Source organism: Pimephales promelas, chromosome 14 (assembly GCF_988280905.1).
Source record: "Pimephales promelas chromosome 14, fPimPro1.hap1.1, whole genome shotgun sequence".
NCBI lineage: Eukaryota > Metazoa > Chordata > Actinopteri > Cypriniformes > Leuciscidae > Pimephales > Pimephales promelas.
The window spans coordinates 21,630,099-21,646,358 of NC_142782.1; the positions used below are offsets into that span (position 1 = coordinate 21,630,099).

The window sequence follows — 16,260 nt, forward strand, 5'->3', positions numbered from 1 at the left end:
GTGCAATAGCTCTAGCCTCACACAAGCACACACAGGTGTGGTTACGGGAGGATACGTCCGGATGTATTGTGCATGTGTCCATCGCCCCTGGACGTGTTTTGATAGGGTTCAGCGAGAATGTCCCTCAAGCTACTAAACACGTCTAACCCTGCAAACTAAGATCCTAACCTTAAGCTAAAACTCTTCCTCACCTCTGAACTCTCTCTGTTTGTCAGATCTACTGGCCAGCGCCTGTTGATTGGAGAGAAGAGTGCAACTGGGCCGGGAAAGATATCAACGTGAGTCTCTGCAATAATCAGATCTTGTGGTCATTAACATATCTGGTTTACACGCTTATCTGTACCATCTCTCCTATGAGCTGTTTACACACAAACACACACACACACACACAAGGCAATTAGCACTGCTATCACACAGCTCTCCTAAACGGCTCCATCATTTACAGATATCAATGTAGAAATCAATGCACAGCCAAAGTTTTCTATCAGGGGTCTGTGGGGTACTTAAAGGGGCTCACAAAGAAGATTTATAGAATATTGAATGTTCTCATAATATGAATGATTATTTGCATATCTGAAAAGCATTGTATATTGTAATAATGTTAGTTTTAGTTCGTTTTTGGGACATTTTATTATAAATCTAGTGATTTTATTAAATTATTATTAAATTATTATTTCATTAAATGAATCAAAAGTGGCAAAGTATTTCTATTTCAAATAAATGCTGTTCTTTTAAACTTTCTATTGTTTCTAACTTTTCTATTCATAAAAGAAAACATAAACTGTTTTCAACATTGATAATAATAACACGTTTCCTGAGCTCTAAATCAGCATATTAGAATGATTTCTGAAGTCATGTATTGTCATGTATTGTCTAATTCCATTACCATGGTTCTTTTGCAGTTTTCTCAGTATCTCTTTGATACTTATGTTGTAACATCGAGCATGTTTGTCAAAAGGTCATAGTTCATGTATGTTGTAGCTTGTGTGTGTTTTATCTGGATTGTTAAGCGGATGTGTGTGGGATGTTTTTGGACACCGTGTCTGTCTGAATGTTCTCTTTATTTTAAAGGGCGTGGAAGGTTGTGTAACTTCAAAATGTGTGTGTTGGGGTTCATTCTATGGTGGGACTGAGGTCAGCTGACAATGAGATCTGCCACACACACACAGACTTTGTTCAGTGCACTGACCTGTGAGTTGACCCTCATTACATGTAGGTGTGTACAGGACGACGGGGACAGAACCAGACCTCCGTGAATAAAGACTTAAGATTTTCCCTAAGACTCTCCCCCTGACCTTTCACTTTCTCATGTTATCTCTCTTTTGTTCAGTCTCAGTCTAAACTCTGATTTCACTCTCAATTTTTCTTTCAATTTACTCAGTTCCCTTAATCTCGGGTCTCTGTCTTTCAGTCTCTTTATGTCCTACTTCTTTCTCACTCCCTTTCTTTCATTCTCTGTCATATAACATCTTCTGAAGCCACACACTAGCTTCATATAAAGAGACTGAAATGAACTCTTCTCTTGAGAAACTCTGCAATTGAATCACTGAGTCAGTGAGTTGAACTGGCGAATCAAATCAGTCCAATTTGTGAACAAATCATTTTGTGAATCGCATCAACATGAATCATATACAACTTTGATTTTCAAGTTCAACTCAGTGAACTGACTCAATGATCCCTCGGCTGTTAGACAAAATCATCAACTTTAAAGAGAAGAAGATTATTTGTGAGTAATGACTTAAATTTGAATCAAATTATTTTTGAATGAATTCCTTTACTGTCATTTTAACAGTGTCTCACAAACTCACAAAGTGTGTTTGTGAAGTGTTGATAGTAGATTACTACATGTGGACAATCACAAAGGGATCCAGTGATCAGGCTAATAAGGTCAAAGTTGAAAGTTCACTGCACGCGTCTCAGCAGGAAATTCACACACACATTCGGTTTATTCCTCCTGAGAGACATTGTTCATTTTAAAGCTCTTTTTCTTTTGTTCTGCACTCTGTCTCTTTCTTTCTCTCTCTGTCTTTCTTTCTTTTTTCTTTTTCTGTCTTTTTTCTTTGTCTCGTGGGCTCACTTCAAAGAGCCCGTCAGCACACACACACACACACACATGCTCACACACATCCCTAACACGTCCTTTCCTTATTGAGGGCCGTAAAGCTCTCGAAACAGAAGCACCAGTGTGTGTGTGTACAAGAGGTAGAGAGAAAGGGAGAGACCCCTTCCTGTATAAACACAGTTTGTCAGCAACTTAATTGGTCTTCTATGATTCTGTTCCGCCACCCCCTCCGTACAGCGTACACACACACACACACACACTCTTCACAGGGTGCGTTAAGCTCAAAGAGAGGCCTTTGTTCTCCTCAAGCTCTGTATGTGTGTGTATGTGTGAGTTTGTGTGCAGGGTTTAAGCATAGCAGGAGGGCACATGTCAATCACATCTTTCTGTAGAGGCAGCAGAGCTGTTACACACGAAAACATACACACAACCTTTAAGCTGGCATGATTATGCTGTCTTCTAAGATACTTTGTTTTTACCATTTTCTAGCATCCCAGAATGCATTGTGATGAGTAAAATCTAATATGGTGGATGAAATGCAGATTATAAATATTTCATTAAATAGATTATTATAGATACACAATCAAGTTATTTTTCAACTGGTTTGCTTTGGGACAGTCCTTCAGGGGACAGTGGGTCAGTGTCACTTTGTCTTTGGGAACTTAAAGGAGAAGTGCCTAATATCTGAAGTTCAGTGCGTGTGTGAGTTTTTCTTGAGCATATTTCAACAGATGTTCAGTTCAGGGTTCATTCTGCTGCTGAAAGCCCACAGTTAGTCAGAGAGAGAAGATGGAGTGAGGCATAATTACAGTCCAAACAGCAGGAACATCTGCTTCTGAAACTGGAGAGTCCTCTCCTCTTCTCTTCTCTTCTTCTCTCCTCTTCTCTCCTCTTCTCTTCTCTTCTCTTCTCTTCTCTTCTCTTCTCTTCTCTTCTCTTCTCTTCTCTTCTCTTTGTGGAACTGATGAGACAGTTGACCACTTATTTATTTATTGCGTGAGGTTAGGCAGTCTTTTTATTGTTTTAAAACGTTTGTTTGAAGGTTTTGGTGAAGTTATCTCTGATCAATATTTTATAAGTGGTCCCAAATATACATTTCATGACAGAAGAAAAATATGCACATTCAATTTTTTGTTGGGTATGACTAAAATCGCCATTTGGAAGACTCGAAAAAAAATAAGTTATTGGGTATAGGTACTGTAGATGCAGAAAATGCTTTTAAAGGCATGGTGACTGCTAGAATTAAAATTGAATACACATATTTTCAATTGATTAATGATATTCAAAGGTTTGCCGAAATATGGTCTGTGGAAGGAGTTTTGTGTGAGGTTTTGGATGACATGTTGGTTTTTCAATTTTTAAAAATGATTGAAGTATAATTATTGTGTATATGTATTTTTTATTGCTTTTTTGGGTTGTATGATCAGATAAGAAATCTGGTATTTGGAAAAAGTTAATGTTATAATAAAGTCTTGTTAAGCCTCTCTTCTCTTCTCTTCTCCTATCCTCTCCTCTTCTCTCTTCTCCTCTCCTCTTCTCTCTTCTCCTTTCCTTTCCTATCCTCCCTTTCTCTTTACCTCTCCTCTCCTCCCTTTCTCTCTTTTTCTCCTTTTCTCATTTCATCTAGTCTCTTTTCTTCCTCTTTAAGGTTATCTCATCTCCGCTCTCGCTTCTCGTCTCTTTTTGTCTCATCTTGTCTCTTCTCCTGGTTTCTCTGGGCAGATTGTCTTTGGTTAACCCTTGTTGAATTTTCTTTTCTTGAATCATCTTCTCTTCTCGTTTTGTCTCATCTCATCTCGTGTCTTTTCTCTTTTTCATCTTGTCCCTTTCATCGCTCATCTTGTCTGTCTGTTAAATGACATAAATTCTCTTTTCTTTTCTCTAGTCATCTCATCTATTCTCTTGTTGTCTATGGTTATTTTGCCTCTGATTGTCAGTTGCTGCCTTTTCTCTTCTCTTCTTGTCTCATCTCGTCTCACATCCATTTTCTTCTCAAATCTTCTCATCTCTTGTTAACTCGTGTCTTGTTAACTCATCTTTTGTTTGTACTCTTCTCCTGTCATCACAACTTTGGTCTTCTCCTCTCATACAGTATTTTCACTTCTCTTCTCTGGTCTAGTCTTTTCTCTAGTTGTTTTTGGTTATCTTAGCTCTTGTTTTATCTTCCTGACTTAAATCTTCTCTGCTTGTCTGTTGCTGTCTCTTATTGTCTCATCTCAATCTCCTCCTCTTCCCATGTCGTCTTTTTAAGTCTCATGTCATCCTTCTTCTTGCCTCATGATGTCTCTTCTCTTTCACATTCCTCTCTTTCGGGCCATGCTTCATCCCTGCCGCCTCTCCCGGATGTTCCCGCTCGCTAATGTTGTCGTAGTGATTCTAGGCACTCTGGGAAATGTGACATGCTCCAGAGAGCACATTCACAAAGGAAAAGAGAAACAGAGAGACTATACGTGTCCATGGATGTCAGTTGAACAGTCGATGGGTCTTTGTTTTTATGTGTGAAAGAGAGAGCGTGAGAGATTACAGAGAGATCCGGGATCACAGCGAGTAGGCAAAGGTCAGTGCTCATGTCAGGCTGTCGTCAAGGATATACGTAATGCAATGACGTTTCATTTATGATCCGCCCCATACGAGGTCCCTTAAGAGATAAACCGAAAATGTTTTCGTCTGCCTGTGGCTCTGCGCTACTCGTCTCCCTGTCTCACAGATGAACTGGTGAAAGTATGTAAAATATGTCCTTCATAAAATTGATTTGTGCATGCATGTGTTGCAGACGGACTGTGTAAACTATGTGAAAGTGCTTCACCACTATAATCGGACTCACCTGTACGCCTGTGGGACTGGGGCTTTCCACCCCACCTGTGCTTATGTGGAGGTGGGACAGAAGATAGAGGTACGTTTGTGTTTGTTTGGATGCATATGAATAAGTTTGTGTGATAAAAGGCCCAGTTTGTCTTTCTTGATGGTCAAATGCACAGCTACACAATATTTTGCTCTGTCTTTATAGGATCATGTGTTTAGAATCGATCCCTCTCTGGTAGAAGATGGGAAAGGAAGAAGTCCATATGACCTACGCCACACATCAGCATCTGTTCTGATTGGTTAGCTGCCACTGTTCATCTTTCTATCTCCCACCTAAAAGACACTGTTACATCATGAACAATCAGTAACCATATCTACTTGATCATACAGGTGATGAGCTTTATGCCGGCGTCGCCACTGATTTGATGGGTCGGGACTTTACAATATTTCGCAGCATGGGACAAAGGCCTTCCATACGAACGGAACAGCACGATTCTCGCTGGCTCAATGGTGCGTTTGTGTATGATTTATTAAAAAGATGAAATTCTAAAAAGAAAACATAATTTTTTTCCTGTTATTAATCATGCATACTCTTATTTGCTATTGACCCATGTGTTTATGTGCATCTCTGTTTTTGTATAATGGCAATATGCCCTATGCTGATGATGTGTGTTTCAGAGCCCAAGTTTATTGCAGCATTTGGTGTTCCCGAGAGTGAGAATCCTGACGATGATAAAGTCTTCTTCTTCTTCAGAGAAACTGCTGTAGAAGCTCAGGGATTCGGGAAGGTTACATATTCCCGGATTGGCCAGCTTTGCAGGGTTAGGAGCCGATCATTTATCACTAAGTCTAATGGCTATTGGCTGCCGTTTATCATCTTGATTTAAATTAACATGCATGTTTTTTTTGGTTACAGAATGATATGGGAGGACAGCGCAGTCTAGTAAACAAGTGGACGACCTTTCTGAAGGCTCGTCTTGTGTGTTCTGTACCAGGCAATGATGGCACTGAAACGCATTTTGATGAACTTAGTAAGAACGCTCACAAACACACACAGACACTAGGATAAAATCACGCTGAATTAACTGACAATTGCATTTCATTGCCTGCTGACCTTTGTCTGGACCTTTAGGGGATGTGTTCCTGCTGCAGACCCGTGATAGAAAGAACCCGCTGATCTACACCGTCTTTACCACCTCCAGGTCAGAGTTCATCTAAGGCTGTTGTTTAAAGGTTTAATCTGAGATTTCAGGCCCAAAAAAAGGCCCAAACATACTGTAAATGATCACATTCATCGAATCTTTCCCAATGATCCGCTATCTGCCCGCCCCATTAGCAGGCCATCAAAAAAAATGTCTCTGTAGGCAGCCTAGGCTCTGAGATCTGCACACAAAAACAATTGGTTTCACCAACTGCTCAAAACCAAAATTAGTAGTGTTCCAACAATTCACCAATAGGGGGTGTGTGTTGTGAGGTTTTGCGCTCGTGTACGGCTGCACGTGAAGTCGGAGCTGAAGAAGAAGCTAGCGTCTATCAACGAAACCAGGTCAGCTGGGCGTCACGTTTTTTTGACCGCCTGCTTATGGGGCGGGCAGCTAGCAGATCGTTGGGAAAGATTAGATGAATGTGATCATTTATTTTTGGGACTGAAATCGCTGATACAGCCTTTAAAGGGTTAGCTCACCCGGTTTCTAAACTTTATGTTACTCCATACCTGTATGACTTTCTTTCTTTAGTGGAACACAAAATTATATATTTTTTTATTATAATTATTTTTCAAAGAACGTTTGTCAAACAAAAATGGTAAATGATAACAGAATTTTTTTTTTAGCGGAATTGTGCCTTTTAGATTAAAATAATTGGATTTGTATAGGAAGTATTTATATTCACTGTATGATATCAATCTATTTTGAAACATTTAGGATGAATTCAAGTTTTGGTAATTTCAATGAGAAAAAGTAAACCCAAATACCTGAATTCAGCGTTTGTGTGACTATTTTTATCTCCTTGTACTGTAACGTGTTAATGGTCTGTGTGTGTGTGTGTGTCTTTGTCTTACAGCAGTGTATTTCAAGGTTCTGCAGTGTGTCTCTACACCATGAATGACATTCGGCGGGCATTTTTAGGGCCTTTTGCCCATAAAGAAGGACCCAATTATCAGTGGGTTCCTTTCCAGGGTAAAGTGCCATACCCACGACCAGGCATGGTGAGAACAGATTCATACGCCTCATGCATAAGTTTGGGGTTGTAATTTTTTTTAATGGGTTTGATCAAAAATACACTCAAAACTGTTATACTGTGAAATAATATTACTGTTTCAAATGAATGTTTTCTGGTTTAATATATTTAAAAATAGAATGCATTCCTGTGATAGCCAAGCTGAATTTTCAGCAACCATTACTCTAGTCTTCAGTGTCACATTTGCTTTTTCACGATTCTTTGATGAATAGAAAGTAAATAAAAAAGTACTTTATTTGAAATAGATGATTTTTTTTGTCACATCTGATTAATTTAATGCATTCTTATTAAAACAATAAAAAAATCTTATTAACCCCTAACTTTGGACAGCATTGTAAAGTGTAGTGTAGTGTGAATGTTAGAAAGTAAATATAGGTTTGGACTTGCTGACCTCTGTAGACTATTGAAATCATGTGAATGGGTTGTGCTTCCGGATTCTACAGATATCTCTCTCTCTGTCTCTCTCTTTCTCTCTTAGTGTCCCAGTAAGACCTTCGGGAGTTTTGAGTCAACTAAAGGTTTCCCTGATAACGTAATCCAGTTTGCAAGGCACCATCCGTTAATGTTTAATCCAGTAACTCCACTGGGGGGTCGGCCAGTGTTCCTGCGTACTGGAATACCATACAGCTTCACTCAGATTACCGTAGACCGTGTCAATGCAGCTGATGGACACTATGATGTAATGTTCATCGGCACAGGTAGAATACTGTCTGAATATTGATAAAAAGGATCTAGAGTCCAGACTAAACTGTCTTTACTAGTCACAGCCCTGGTTAAAGCCCCTCTATGTTTCTCTGCAGATGTCGGCTCAGTGCTGAAGGTGATCTCTGTGCCCAAGGGAAGCTGGAGTAACACGGATCTTCTGCTGGAGGAGCTTCATGTCTTTAAGGTGAGATAAGGAATGTGGGGATTTTGTGACTGTAAGTGAGCTAAATCAGTCAAAACATGCATTTATTGATGTTCTCATATGGAAAAAAAATATTACTGCATCAAATAAAGTTTCATTCTAAAATGATTAATGCTTACTTTTTCTGGTTAAAGGGTTAGTTCACCCAAAAATGAAAATTAGCCAATGATTCACTCGCACTCAAGCCATCCTAGATGTGTATGACATTCTTCTAACAGATGAATAGAATCGGAGTTACATTAAAAAATGTCCTGGCTGTTCCGAGCTTTATAATGGCAGTGATCGGTTGTATATTTTTGGAAGTCCATGAAAGTGCATCCATCCATGATAAAAGTTCTCAAAACGGCTCAGGGGGTTAATAAAGGCCCTCTGAAGTGAAGCGAAGCGTTTGTGTAAGACAAATATACATCTAAAACTTTGACCTTGAAATGTGGAAGCACCAAAGCTTACGATACTCCTACATCCTACGTCATACATCATCAAGGGTTACTCTTTTGGCGCAAGTCGATTTGCGTAGGCCGTCTGCTGGAAGCTAGTTATTTTAGTCGATAAAGATTTAAATGTGGATATTTTTCTTACACGAACACAGTGCTTCACTTCAGAAGGCCTTTATTAACCGCAGAGCCGCGTGGAGCACTTTTATCATGGATGGATGAAAAAATCCATTATAAAGCTTGGAAGAGCCAGGACATTTTTGTATATAACTCCGATTGTATCCGTCTGAAAGAGGGATGTCATATACCTAGGATGAGTTGAGGGTGAGTTAATCATGAGCTAATTTTTTTATTTTTGGGGGAAGTATCCCTTTAAGGTTCTATTTGTTAATATTAGTTAGCTACAATAGTTAACACGAACTAACAAATAAAAATACTAACGCATTTATTAATCTCAGTTAATTATTAAAATCAAAGTTGTCTTTGTTAATGACATGAATAGTTGTATTTTTATTATCTAACATTAACAAAGATGAATAAATACTGCAACAATCGTATTGCTTATTGTTAGTTATTGACGGGGCCTTATTGTAAAGTGTTACCAACATACTCTTGCACTGCATTCTTATTGCAGGATTCTTCATCTATTACAAGTATGCAGATTTCCTCTAAACGGGTGAGAACGAGTCTTTGTTTTTATCAAACATCCGCTATTTTTAAACAATATTAAAGAATCACATGAATGCAGCATATTAGTAAGTCATGTGATCATTTTCTCTGTCTCTACAGCAACAGCTGTACATCGGCTCAGATACAGGTGTTGTCCAGGTTCCTCTGCACCGCTGCAGTATGTACGGCAAAGCCTGTGCCGAGTGCTGCCTGGCTCGAGATCCGTACTGTGCCTGGGATGGACACACCTGCACACGCTACCTGCCAAACACAAAACGGTAAAACCTTTATTAATGGCTTTAATCAAACATGTTGATTCAAATTGCAAAATAGATGCGTTTAGAGACAGTCAAACTTGATGGTGTATTTTTTGCTATGGTTTTTCTTTATTTTATATATGTTTATGCTTGTGTAGAAGGTTCCGGCGTCAGGATGTGAGGAATGGGGATCCTAATGCTCTCTGCTCTGGAGGTAACACTGCAGTACCTCTCTCAGCCTCTAAGAGGAGTCATTTCTCTGTTCTCACTATTGTTATTCATACACAATGTGAATTAAAGCAACGGTTCTAAACTGCTTGGCCACAAGTCTGCAAGTACGATAGATAAAATACACTACTATTTAAAAGTTTGGGGTCAGTAAGAGTTTTTAAAACGAAATTAATATTTTTATTCTGCGAGCAAGATTTTTATTTTTTTCAAAAGATTTTAATTTCAAATACATGCAGTTCTTTTCAACTTTCTATTCATGAAGGAATCCTGAAAAAAAAAAACAAATAAAGAAATCTGTTTTCAACTTTTCAATAATTATATGTTTCTTGAGCAGCAAATCAGCATATTAGAATGATTTCTGAAGGATCATGTGACATTGAAGGCTGGAGTAATTATGCTTTGCTATTATTATTATTTTTTTTATCTAACTTTTGAACTTAGCATAGAGTTTTAATATTGCCTATTTATCAGTTATCTGTCATAAAAAAATTTTTCTCACTTTATTTTAAAGGATTTTTCAAGTTAAAACACAAAACAAACAATGTCTCGGACTACACACACTGACAGGAGAAAAAATAAATAAATTAAAAAAATAAAAATATATGAATAAAAAAATAAACTACAATACATTACATACATACATTACATGCACACATAAAAGTACATAGTAAAAGGCTGCAAAACAGACAAGGTGCCCAGAGGGAATATGCAGCCTAAACTTTAGAGGAGTAATCTGCCATAACATTTAAATAATTATTGTGTTTTAATATCAGTGCATCCCTTTTTTACACATTGTCGAGCCTGTGCAGTCCATGTACTTCAGTGTTTGGTTTTATGGACATTTTTGTTTACTTTTTGGTAACATTTTTGTATGATAAACAATGTGTTACTGTGTTGTGTGTGTCGCCTCTTGATATCCAGTGTAAATTTTGGAAGCAAAATGATTTCTAATCTGAGTAACTAGACTGACCATGGCTAAGAAGTATAACAGTGTTTTGCGTGTGTGTCCTGCAGACCATCAGAAGCAGCGTGTCTTGGAGAAGAGGCTGTACGCTGTGGATGGAAGCAGCTCCTTCCTGGAATGTATCCCAAAATCACTACAGGCCCAGATTACATGGACCTATCAGAAGCATCCGGAAAACCCACGGGAGGAGGTGAGAGAGAGGAAAGAGAGGCAGGCTGAGGTAGATATGTGGGTTATTATGAGAAAGACGGGTGCAGACAGCATTGATAAGAGATGATAAATGTGTGTCTTTGTTGAAATTAATGACTTTCATTCTCTCTCGCCTATCAGTGTAATCACTACTGATGTGTGTGTGTGCGTGTTCACAGGTTCGTCTAGATGATCGTGTTTTGCAGACCGAGCGAGGCCTTTTGCTGAGACGAGCCATGCGTAGAGATGGCGGTGTGTATCAGTGCCATGCAATGGAACATGGATTCACCCAGAACCTCCTTGCGATCACGCTGGAGATTTTGCCTTTGGCTGGCCCCGCCCCCTCCGCCCCTAACCCTCGCAGCCCTGCACACACCAATCACGGGCAGTCCACCAATCAAAAGCTGTGGTACAGGGACTTCATGCAGTTGGTGGATCACCCAAACCTAAACACAGTCGACCAGATCTGCGAGCAAGTTTGGTCACGCAAGCACAGCCTATCAGGGAAGACCGCGCCAGGTCCAGCCAATGAGGCGCCGGCTCACGACCCGCTGCACTCTAAAAAGTGGAAGCACCTGAAGGAAGTGAGGAAAGGACGAAATCGCAGAACGCACGATGGGAGACCCGCACCCAGAGCGCCGCGGAGCGCTGGAGAGTAGCGAGGGATGAGAGGTGGAGTTGAAAGAGAGACTGAGAGACAGAAAGGAAGAGCAAAAGAACCACTGGAGGTGGACAGATTCTCACACAGCATCTCATTCATTGACTGTTTATTGCCTGTTCAGCTTTTTATTACCCCTGTGACGACACTCCACCGCCTGTTATTAGTCTCTATATACTCTATTGGCCTCATCTCCAGTCTGAAGACTCAATCTAGTGCCCCCACGACCTCAATCCCGCTCCCGTCAACATCTATTACTCCAAACCTTCCAATTCCTGATGGTTCTCCAGAAACCCATGCTCCATCCAGTTCTTCTAAAATACTAACACAAACTCAAGTTCGCGGTCCAAAAAAATCCCATTGAGTTGTAACGGGAAAATCTTCGAGACGCAAAGACATGCATGTGCTGCGTAAATCAGTAAACACAGGCTCTTGTGGACACGCATTGAGTAAATCCATGTATACTCTTCTATGTCTTCATCTGGGTGTTTGTGCTACATGTGTTCTGTAGATTAGATTAACCGGCTATCACTTTGGCCCTGACTCACCAGCACCAGATGAACATCACCACTCTTCTTGTTCTTTCACTGCTTGAACACTGCTTGAAGACTTAAAACACAACATTTCAAGCTCAAAAGACAAAAAAGGAGAAAAAAAACTGTACATTTGTGACCTGGTAAGGCTGTAGCTACCATGAGTGTTTAAGTAAAAGTTTTTTCATTTGACAGTAATTCTATACCTTAAACGTGGTCAGCGAAATTGACATTTTTGGCAGGAGGTGAATTATTATTTTGAGATACTAAGTTATGTGTCAGGTGTTCTGATTATGTATTGTATGAGACTGATATAGACACAACATTAATGTATAGGGGGATTATTGGTAATGTATTTTCCCAGACAGCAAGGAAATCTACAGAGAAACCTTTTTAGATTCTTTTAGGTCTAATCTCAGAACTAACCAGTTGAAAGCCAGAATAGTTATGTATATTTGAATGTGTCTGTGTAAGATTTTGAGAGTGAGATTTTCCTGCTTTTTATACAGCTCTACCATATTCACTGTTTAAATGAGCATTCTGTGAGCATCATTCTGTAACAGCACAGCGAATGCTAGTACATAATGGGTTAAATGAGAAAACACAGATCCAAGGCCATCTTTCAAGACGAGAAACAAGAAAAAGTGTCCAAGAAAAATGTTGTCAGCTCTCAGACAATTCAGATGAATATTTAAAATAACACATTTTGATTTAATGAACTATTCTGTCTCTGAGGAAAAGGAGTGTTGAATTAGTCAGTAAATGCATGTTTACAGACGCTTGAGCCAAATTTCTTTTTTGATGCATTGCAAATAGCTGTGTCAGCGAATCATACCGATTCCAAAAGCCAAATTCTACAAGTTTACCAGGGAGCGTCCTGGGGGGAAATACCATAGGCTATTATTATAGTCGCGACTCTAAAAATGTGGTAATTGATATCCACCACCACAAAAAGTCAGAAATTGAAAGCATTCTAAGGCTATTAAAGTTTTTTAAAGTGTTTTAGACTGTTCTGCAAGGTAAATGAATGGTGCTCGAGCAGGAGTTATAGTGGACCCGGCCTCGCTCTGTGTTGTTATGGCGCTCTCTTCTGGTGTTTGTGGTTTCTGCTGTGTCGGATGAGATAAACTTGACATTAAATTAAAAGATTCCGAATCCGATTCATTTGTAAACGGATGTAAGAATGTTTTGAGTAGAACTGGTGGGTTATCATGTGGTAGTATTTGTCTAAAAGTTATACTTAACGGTAATGTTTGCATGACTTTAAACGTCGAGTTTTTGTTTGTTTTACAATGAAAATAGTTTTAAAACTGTTCTGCGAGAGTATCTGATATTTTCATCGTATATTTATGGATCGATAAGCTAATGTGTTGTTGTGGTTTGTGAAAAAAACTGACCTATGTGTAATGAGGAGAATATCATATGAGAACATCATGTGTGTATATTTTGACATTCTTTCCCTAATTTTGAATACATAAAGACCTAACCTGACACACTCCATTTTTTAAAATCACATTCTGAGTCATTTTAACGATAACAGCCTTTCCAACAATTCTCTTTCTGCTTTGTGACGCTTCTCAGCTTTTGAGAGAGAGAGAGAGAGAGAGAGAGAGAGAGAGAGAGAGAGAGAGAGAGAGAGAGAAAGTGTGTGTGTGTGTGTGTGTGTGTGTGTGTGTGTGTGTGTGTGTGTGTGTGTGTGTGTGTGTGTGTTAATGTGAGATAGGCTGTGTGTTTGTGCTTTTAAATATTAGAATTTCTGTACATTGGGGAAGAGTGTGAGTTTCATGGACAAGTCAAAGGTCAAAGGCCAAAGTTGACATGGACACTGGGTATTTTCTCTGTGGATTGTTGAATCAGACTGTAAATGATTAACACAATAAAAAATACAATTAATTCAAAATTACTCAGTTTTAGTTTTGATAGAGCGTGTGTGAGGTAAGAGAAAGAATGATTATTGCGATAAAACTCTGTGTGCATTAGCGCAATCTCACCACTCGAGTGCGCTGCTGTGTTGTCACACTTTTAACTCAATAGAAGGTTTGTTTTGAAAAAGTAGTTTCTGTACATATGGGTGATTCTTTAATTGGAGATACATTTGAAGTCCGAAGCCATTTATTTTTAACAGCGTTACCAAAATTTTACTCCAAAAAAAACATTTTAATTTTTTAAAATTCTTTTTAAGAGTCACAAAATGTTAGAGTGTAAAACTAGAAAATATTATATTTTAAAAGCTATTTCAAGATGCTGAAAGTCAGGATATCATACTGTCCTTAGTGGGTGGTACTTTTTTTCATACAAGGGTAAAATATGCATTAAACATTTTTTAAATTACAAATTTCAGGTACAGGTTTTAATTATTTTGTTTATAAATTATTATTGGTGACAGTTTCCAAATTTTGCTAAATTAATTTGTTTAAAAATAACTTTTATTGTTGAAAAATACCAGTCCATAAATCCTGTGTCAATTCTGTTACCACATGTTATTGTCTCTTTAAATTATGCTTATCTGTCATATCAGCATCCTAAGCAATGCAAGATGATGTCACTTCCCTTTTGGTATTAAACTCTGAAGAACTAGGAGGTATGTGTTTTGTTCTCTCTGAAGCCATGTAATCTTAAAGGCACTTGCACCAAGAGTTCTTGTATAACATGTCAAAACTGTTTCAACAATCTCATGGGGAAAGCAAAGTTCAAAGATATTAACAAAGGAGGTATTAAAAGTTTTTAGAATCATCTTTAGTGTCAGGCCATGTGCTCTTAGCATTTATGCTAGCATGTGGTGTTATTAGTAAAAAATGCTAAAAATGTCAACTCTGTTACTGTCAATTACTGTCAATTCTGTTACCAAGGTATGGTAACAGAATTGACAAATGCCTTGGTTTTCACACTGCCCCTGCCTTGGTTACAATCACACAATGATGCAAACACACACAAAAATGCATAATGTGTGTTTATAGCCACACAAACACACACACACACACCCACCCAAGCATGTGTGGTTATTTGTCATGCTACCATACAATAATATAATAATAATAATAATGTAATACAATGTAATGAAGAGAGAACCGTTGGAGAAGAGAGAGCTGTTGAAGAGAGAGATACACTGGGAGAGCCAGGATGTGGTTGGACAATGGTGTGTCCTCACATATGACCATGATATCTATCCATCCTGGAGGTCAATGAGACTCGTGTGAGGGTCAAGTGCATGCACCAAATAGGAAAAAATAGATTCTGGCCTGGTCGTAAAGGTGTTCATTGGAACCCACATGAGGACATCCTCAGATTAATTCCACCCCCGACCAATGTTGTGACACGGCATGTAGAGATCCAGAGGGATATCTGGTCGAGTATTACTCAATAACTCAGCAGTTATTTTCTTGTTATAGGCATGTTCTGGTTGGTTTGGGTCAATTCTGTTACCCCCGTCAATTCTGTTACCAGATGTGTCAATTCTGTTTTTAGTCTTTCATCTTGAATATTAATGAGATAATACATTAAAATACCAAACTACTTAACATTGTTATTTTTATATTGTGTAAGAGTAAGATATATGTAATAGTTTTATCTCTACCCTGAAATGTTCAAGTAATTTGATTAAAAAAACAAGTGCACCCTTTGGATAATCCACTATTGCCTGGGGGTGAATCTAATTTTGAAGTTGTATAAATATAACATTTAATATCTGTTTTAAAGGCCTGAATAAAAGGACTACATGACAAATGAAACTAAAAAGATTTATCATTTTTTGATGTACTGTTACTTCTATATATTTGGTTGTTCGTCCGTAACAGAATTGACGAGAAAAACTATGAACAGTTGATATTTTTATAAAATAGAGAAAATAATAAAATATCTGTATTTGTATAGCACTGAATATATCAACTTTAAAGTGTTTTCAAGGTAATTCTTAAATAATGGTTCTGTATGACAACCTTTTTTTTTTCAAAAACTGAAATGCAAAATGTATCTCCAATTATAGAATCACCCATATATATGTATATATATATATATATCATTACTTTAAAACGGGGAGAGATTGGGACAGAATAATTGAAACAGAAAATGATTTAAATTAAACATAAAATTAAACATCAGATGACGCTTTTTTTTCTTTCTTTTTTTATTGCAATAATTGGACTACATAAAACGCAACAACTTGCCACACATCGTTCCGTCTGCTAATTGGTAGTAATCTCTCTCATTGTCTGTATTTCTGTGACCGCTGTAATGATTAATGATGCTAATTAGGCCTAATTAACCCTTCACTATACTCCTTAACCTCTCAGGCTCTCATTAGAGGTGTTGATTTAACC

General features: G+C 38.2%; 1 protein-coding gene across 4 annotated transcripts in view; it reads left to right on the top strand.

Annotated features, from left to right (window-relative positions):
- The window catches only part of sema3b (sema domain, immunoglobulin domain (Ig), short basic domain, secreted, (semaphorin) 3B), a 63,359-nt gene extending 49,915 nt beyond the window's left edge, over positions 1 to 13,444 (top strand). For 3 of the 4 annotated variants that reach the window (XM_089119581.1, XM_039678744.2, XM_089119582.1), the window contains 15 exons: positions 216 to 278; positions 4,836 to 4,955; positions 5,070 to 5,163; positions 5,255 to 5,374; positions 5,543 to 5,685; positions 5,781 to 5,895; positions 5,997 to 6,066; positions 6,926 to 7,070; positions 7,581 to 7,800; positions 7,903 to 7,991; positions 9,078 to 9,119; positions 9,233 to 9,390; positions 9,528 to 9,583; positions 10,615 to 10,754; positions 10,933 to 13,444. In XM_089119581.1, the coding sequence (XP_088975707.1) occupies positions 216 to 278; positions 4,836 to 4,955; positions 5,070 to 5,163; positions 5,255 to 5,374; positions 5,543 to 5,685; positions 5,781 to 5,895; positions 5,997 to 6,066; positions 6,926 to 7,070; positions 7,581 to 7,800; positions 7,903 to 7,991; positions 9,078 to 9,119; positions 9,233 to 9,390; positions 9,528 to 9,583; positions 10,615 to 10,754; positions 10,933 to 11,412 (2,055 nt within the window). In that variant the 3' untranslated portion in view covers positions 11,413 to 13,444. The remainder of the gene's footprint in view (positions 1 to 215; positions 279 to 4,835; positions 4,956 to 5,069; positions 5,164 to 5,254; positions 5,375 to 5,542; positions 5,686 to 5,780; positions 5,896 to 5,996; positions 6,067 to 6,925; positions 7,071 to 7,580; positions 7,801 to 7,902; positions 7,992 to 9,077; positions 9,120 to 9,232; positions 9,391 to 9,527; positions 9,584 to 10,614; positions 10,755 to 10,932) is intronic. The other variant, XM_089119583.1, reaches the window with a different exon arrangement.
- Positions 13,445 to 16,260: the final 2,816 nt, after the last annotated feature.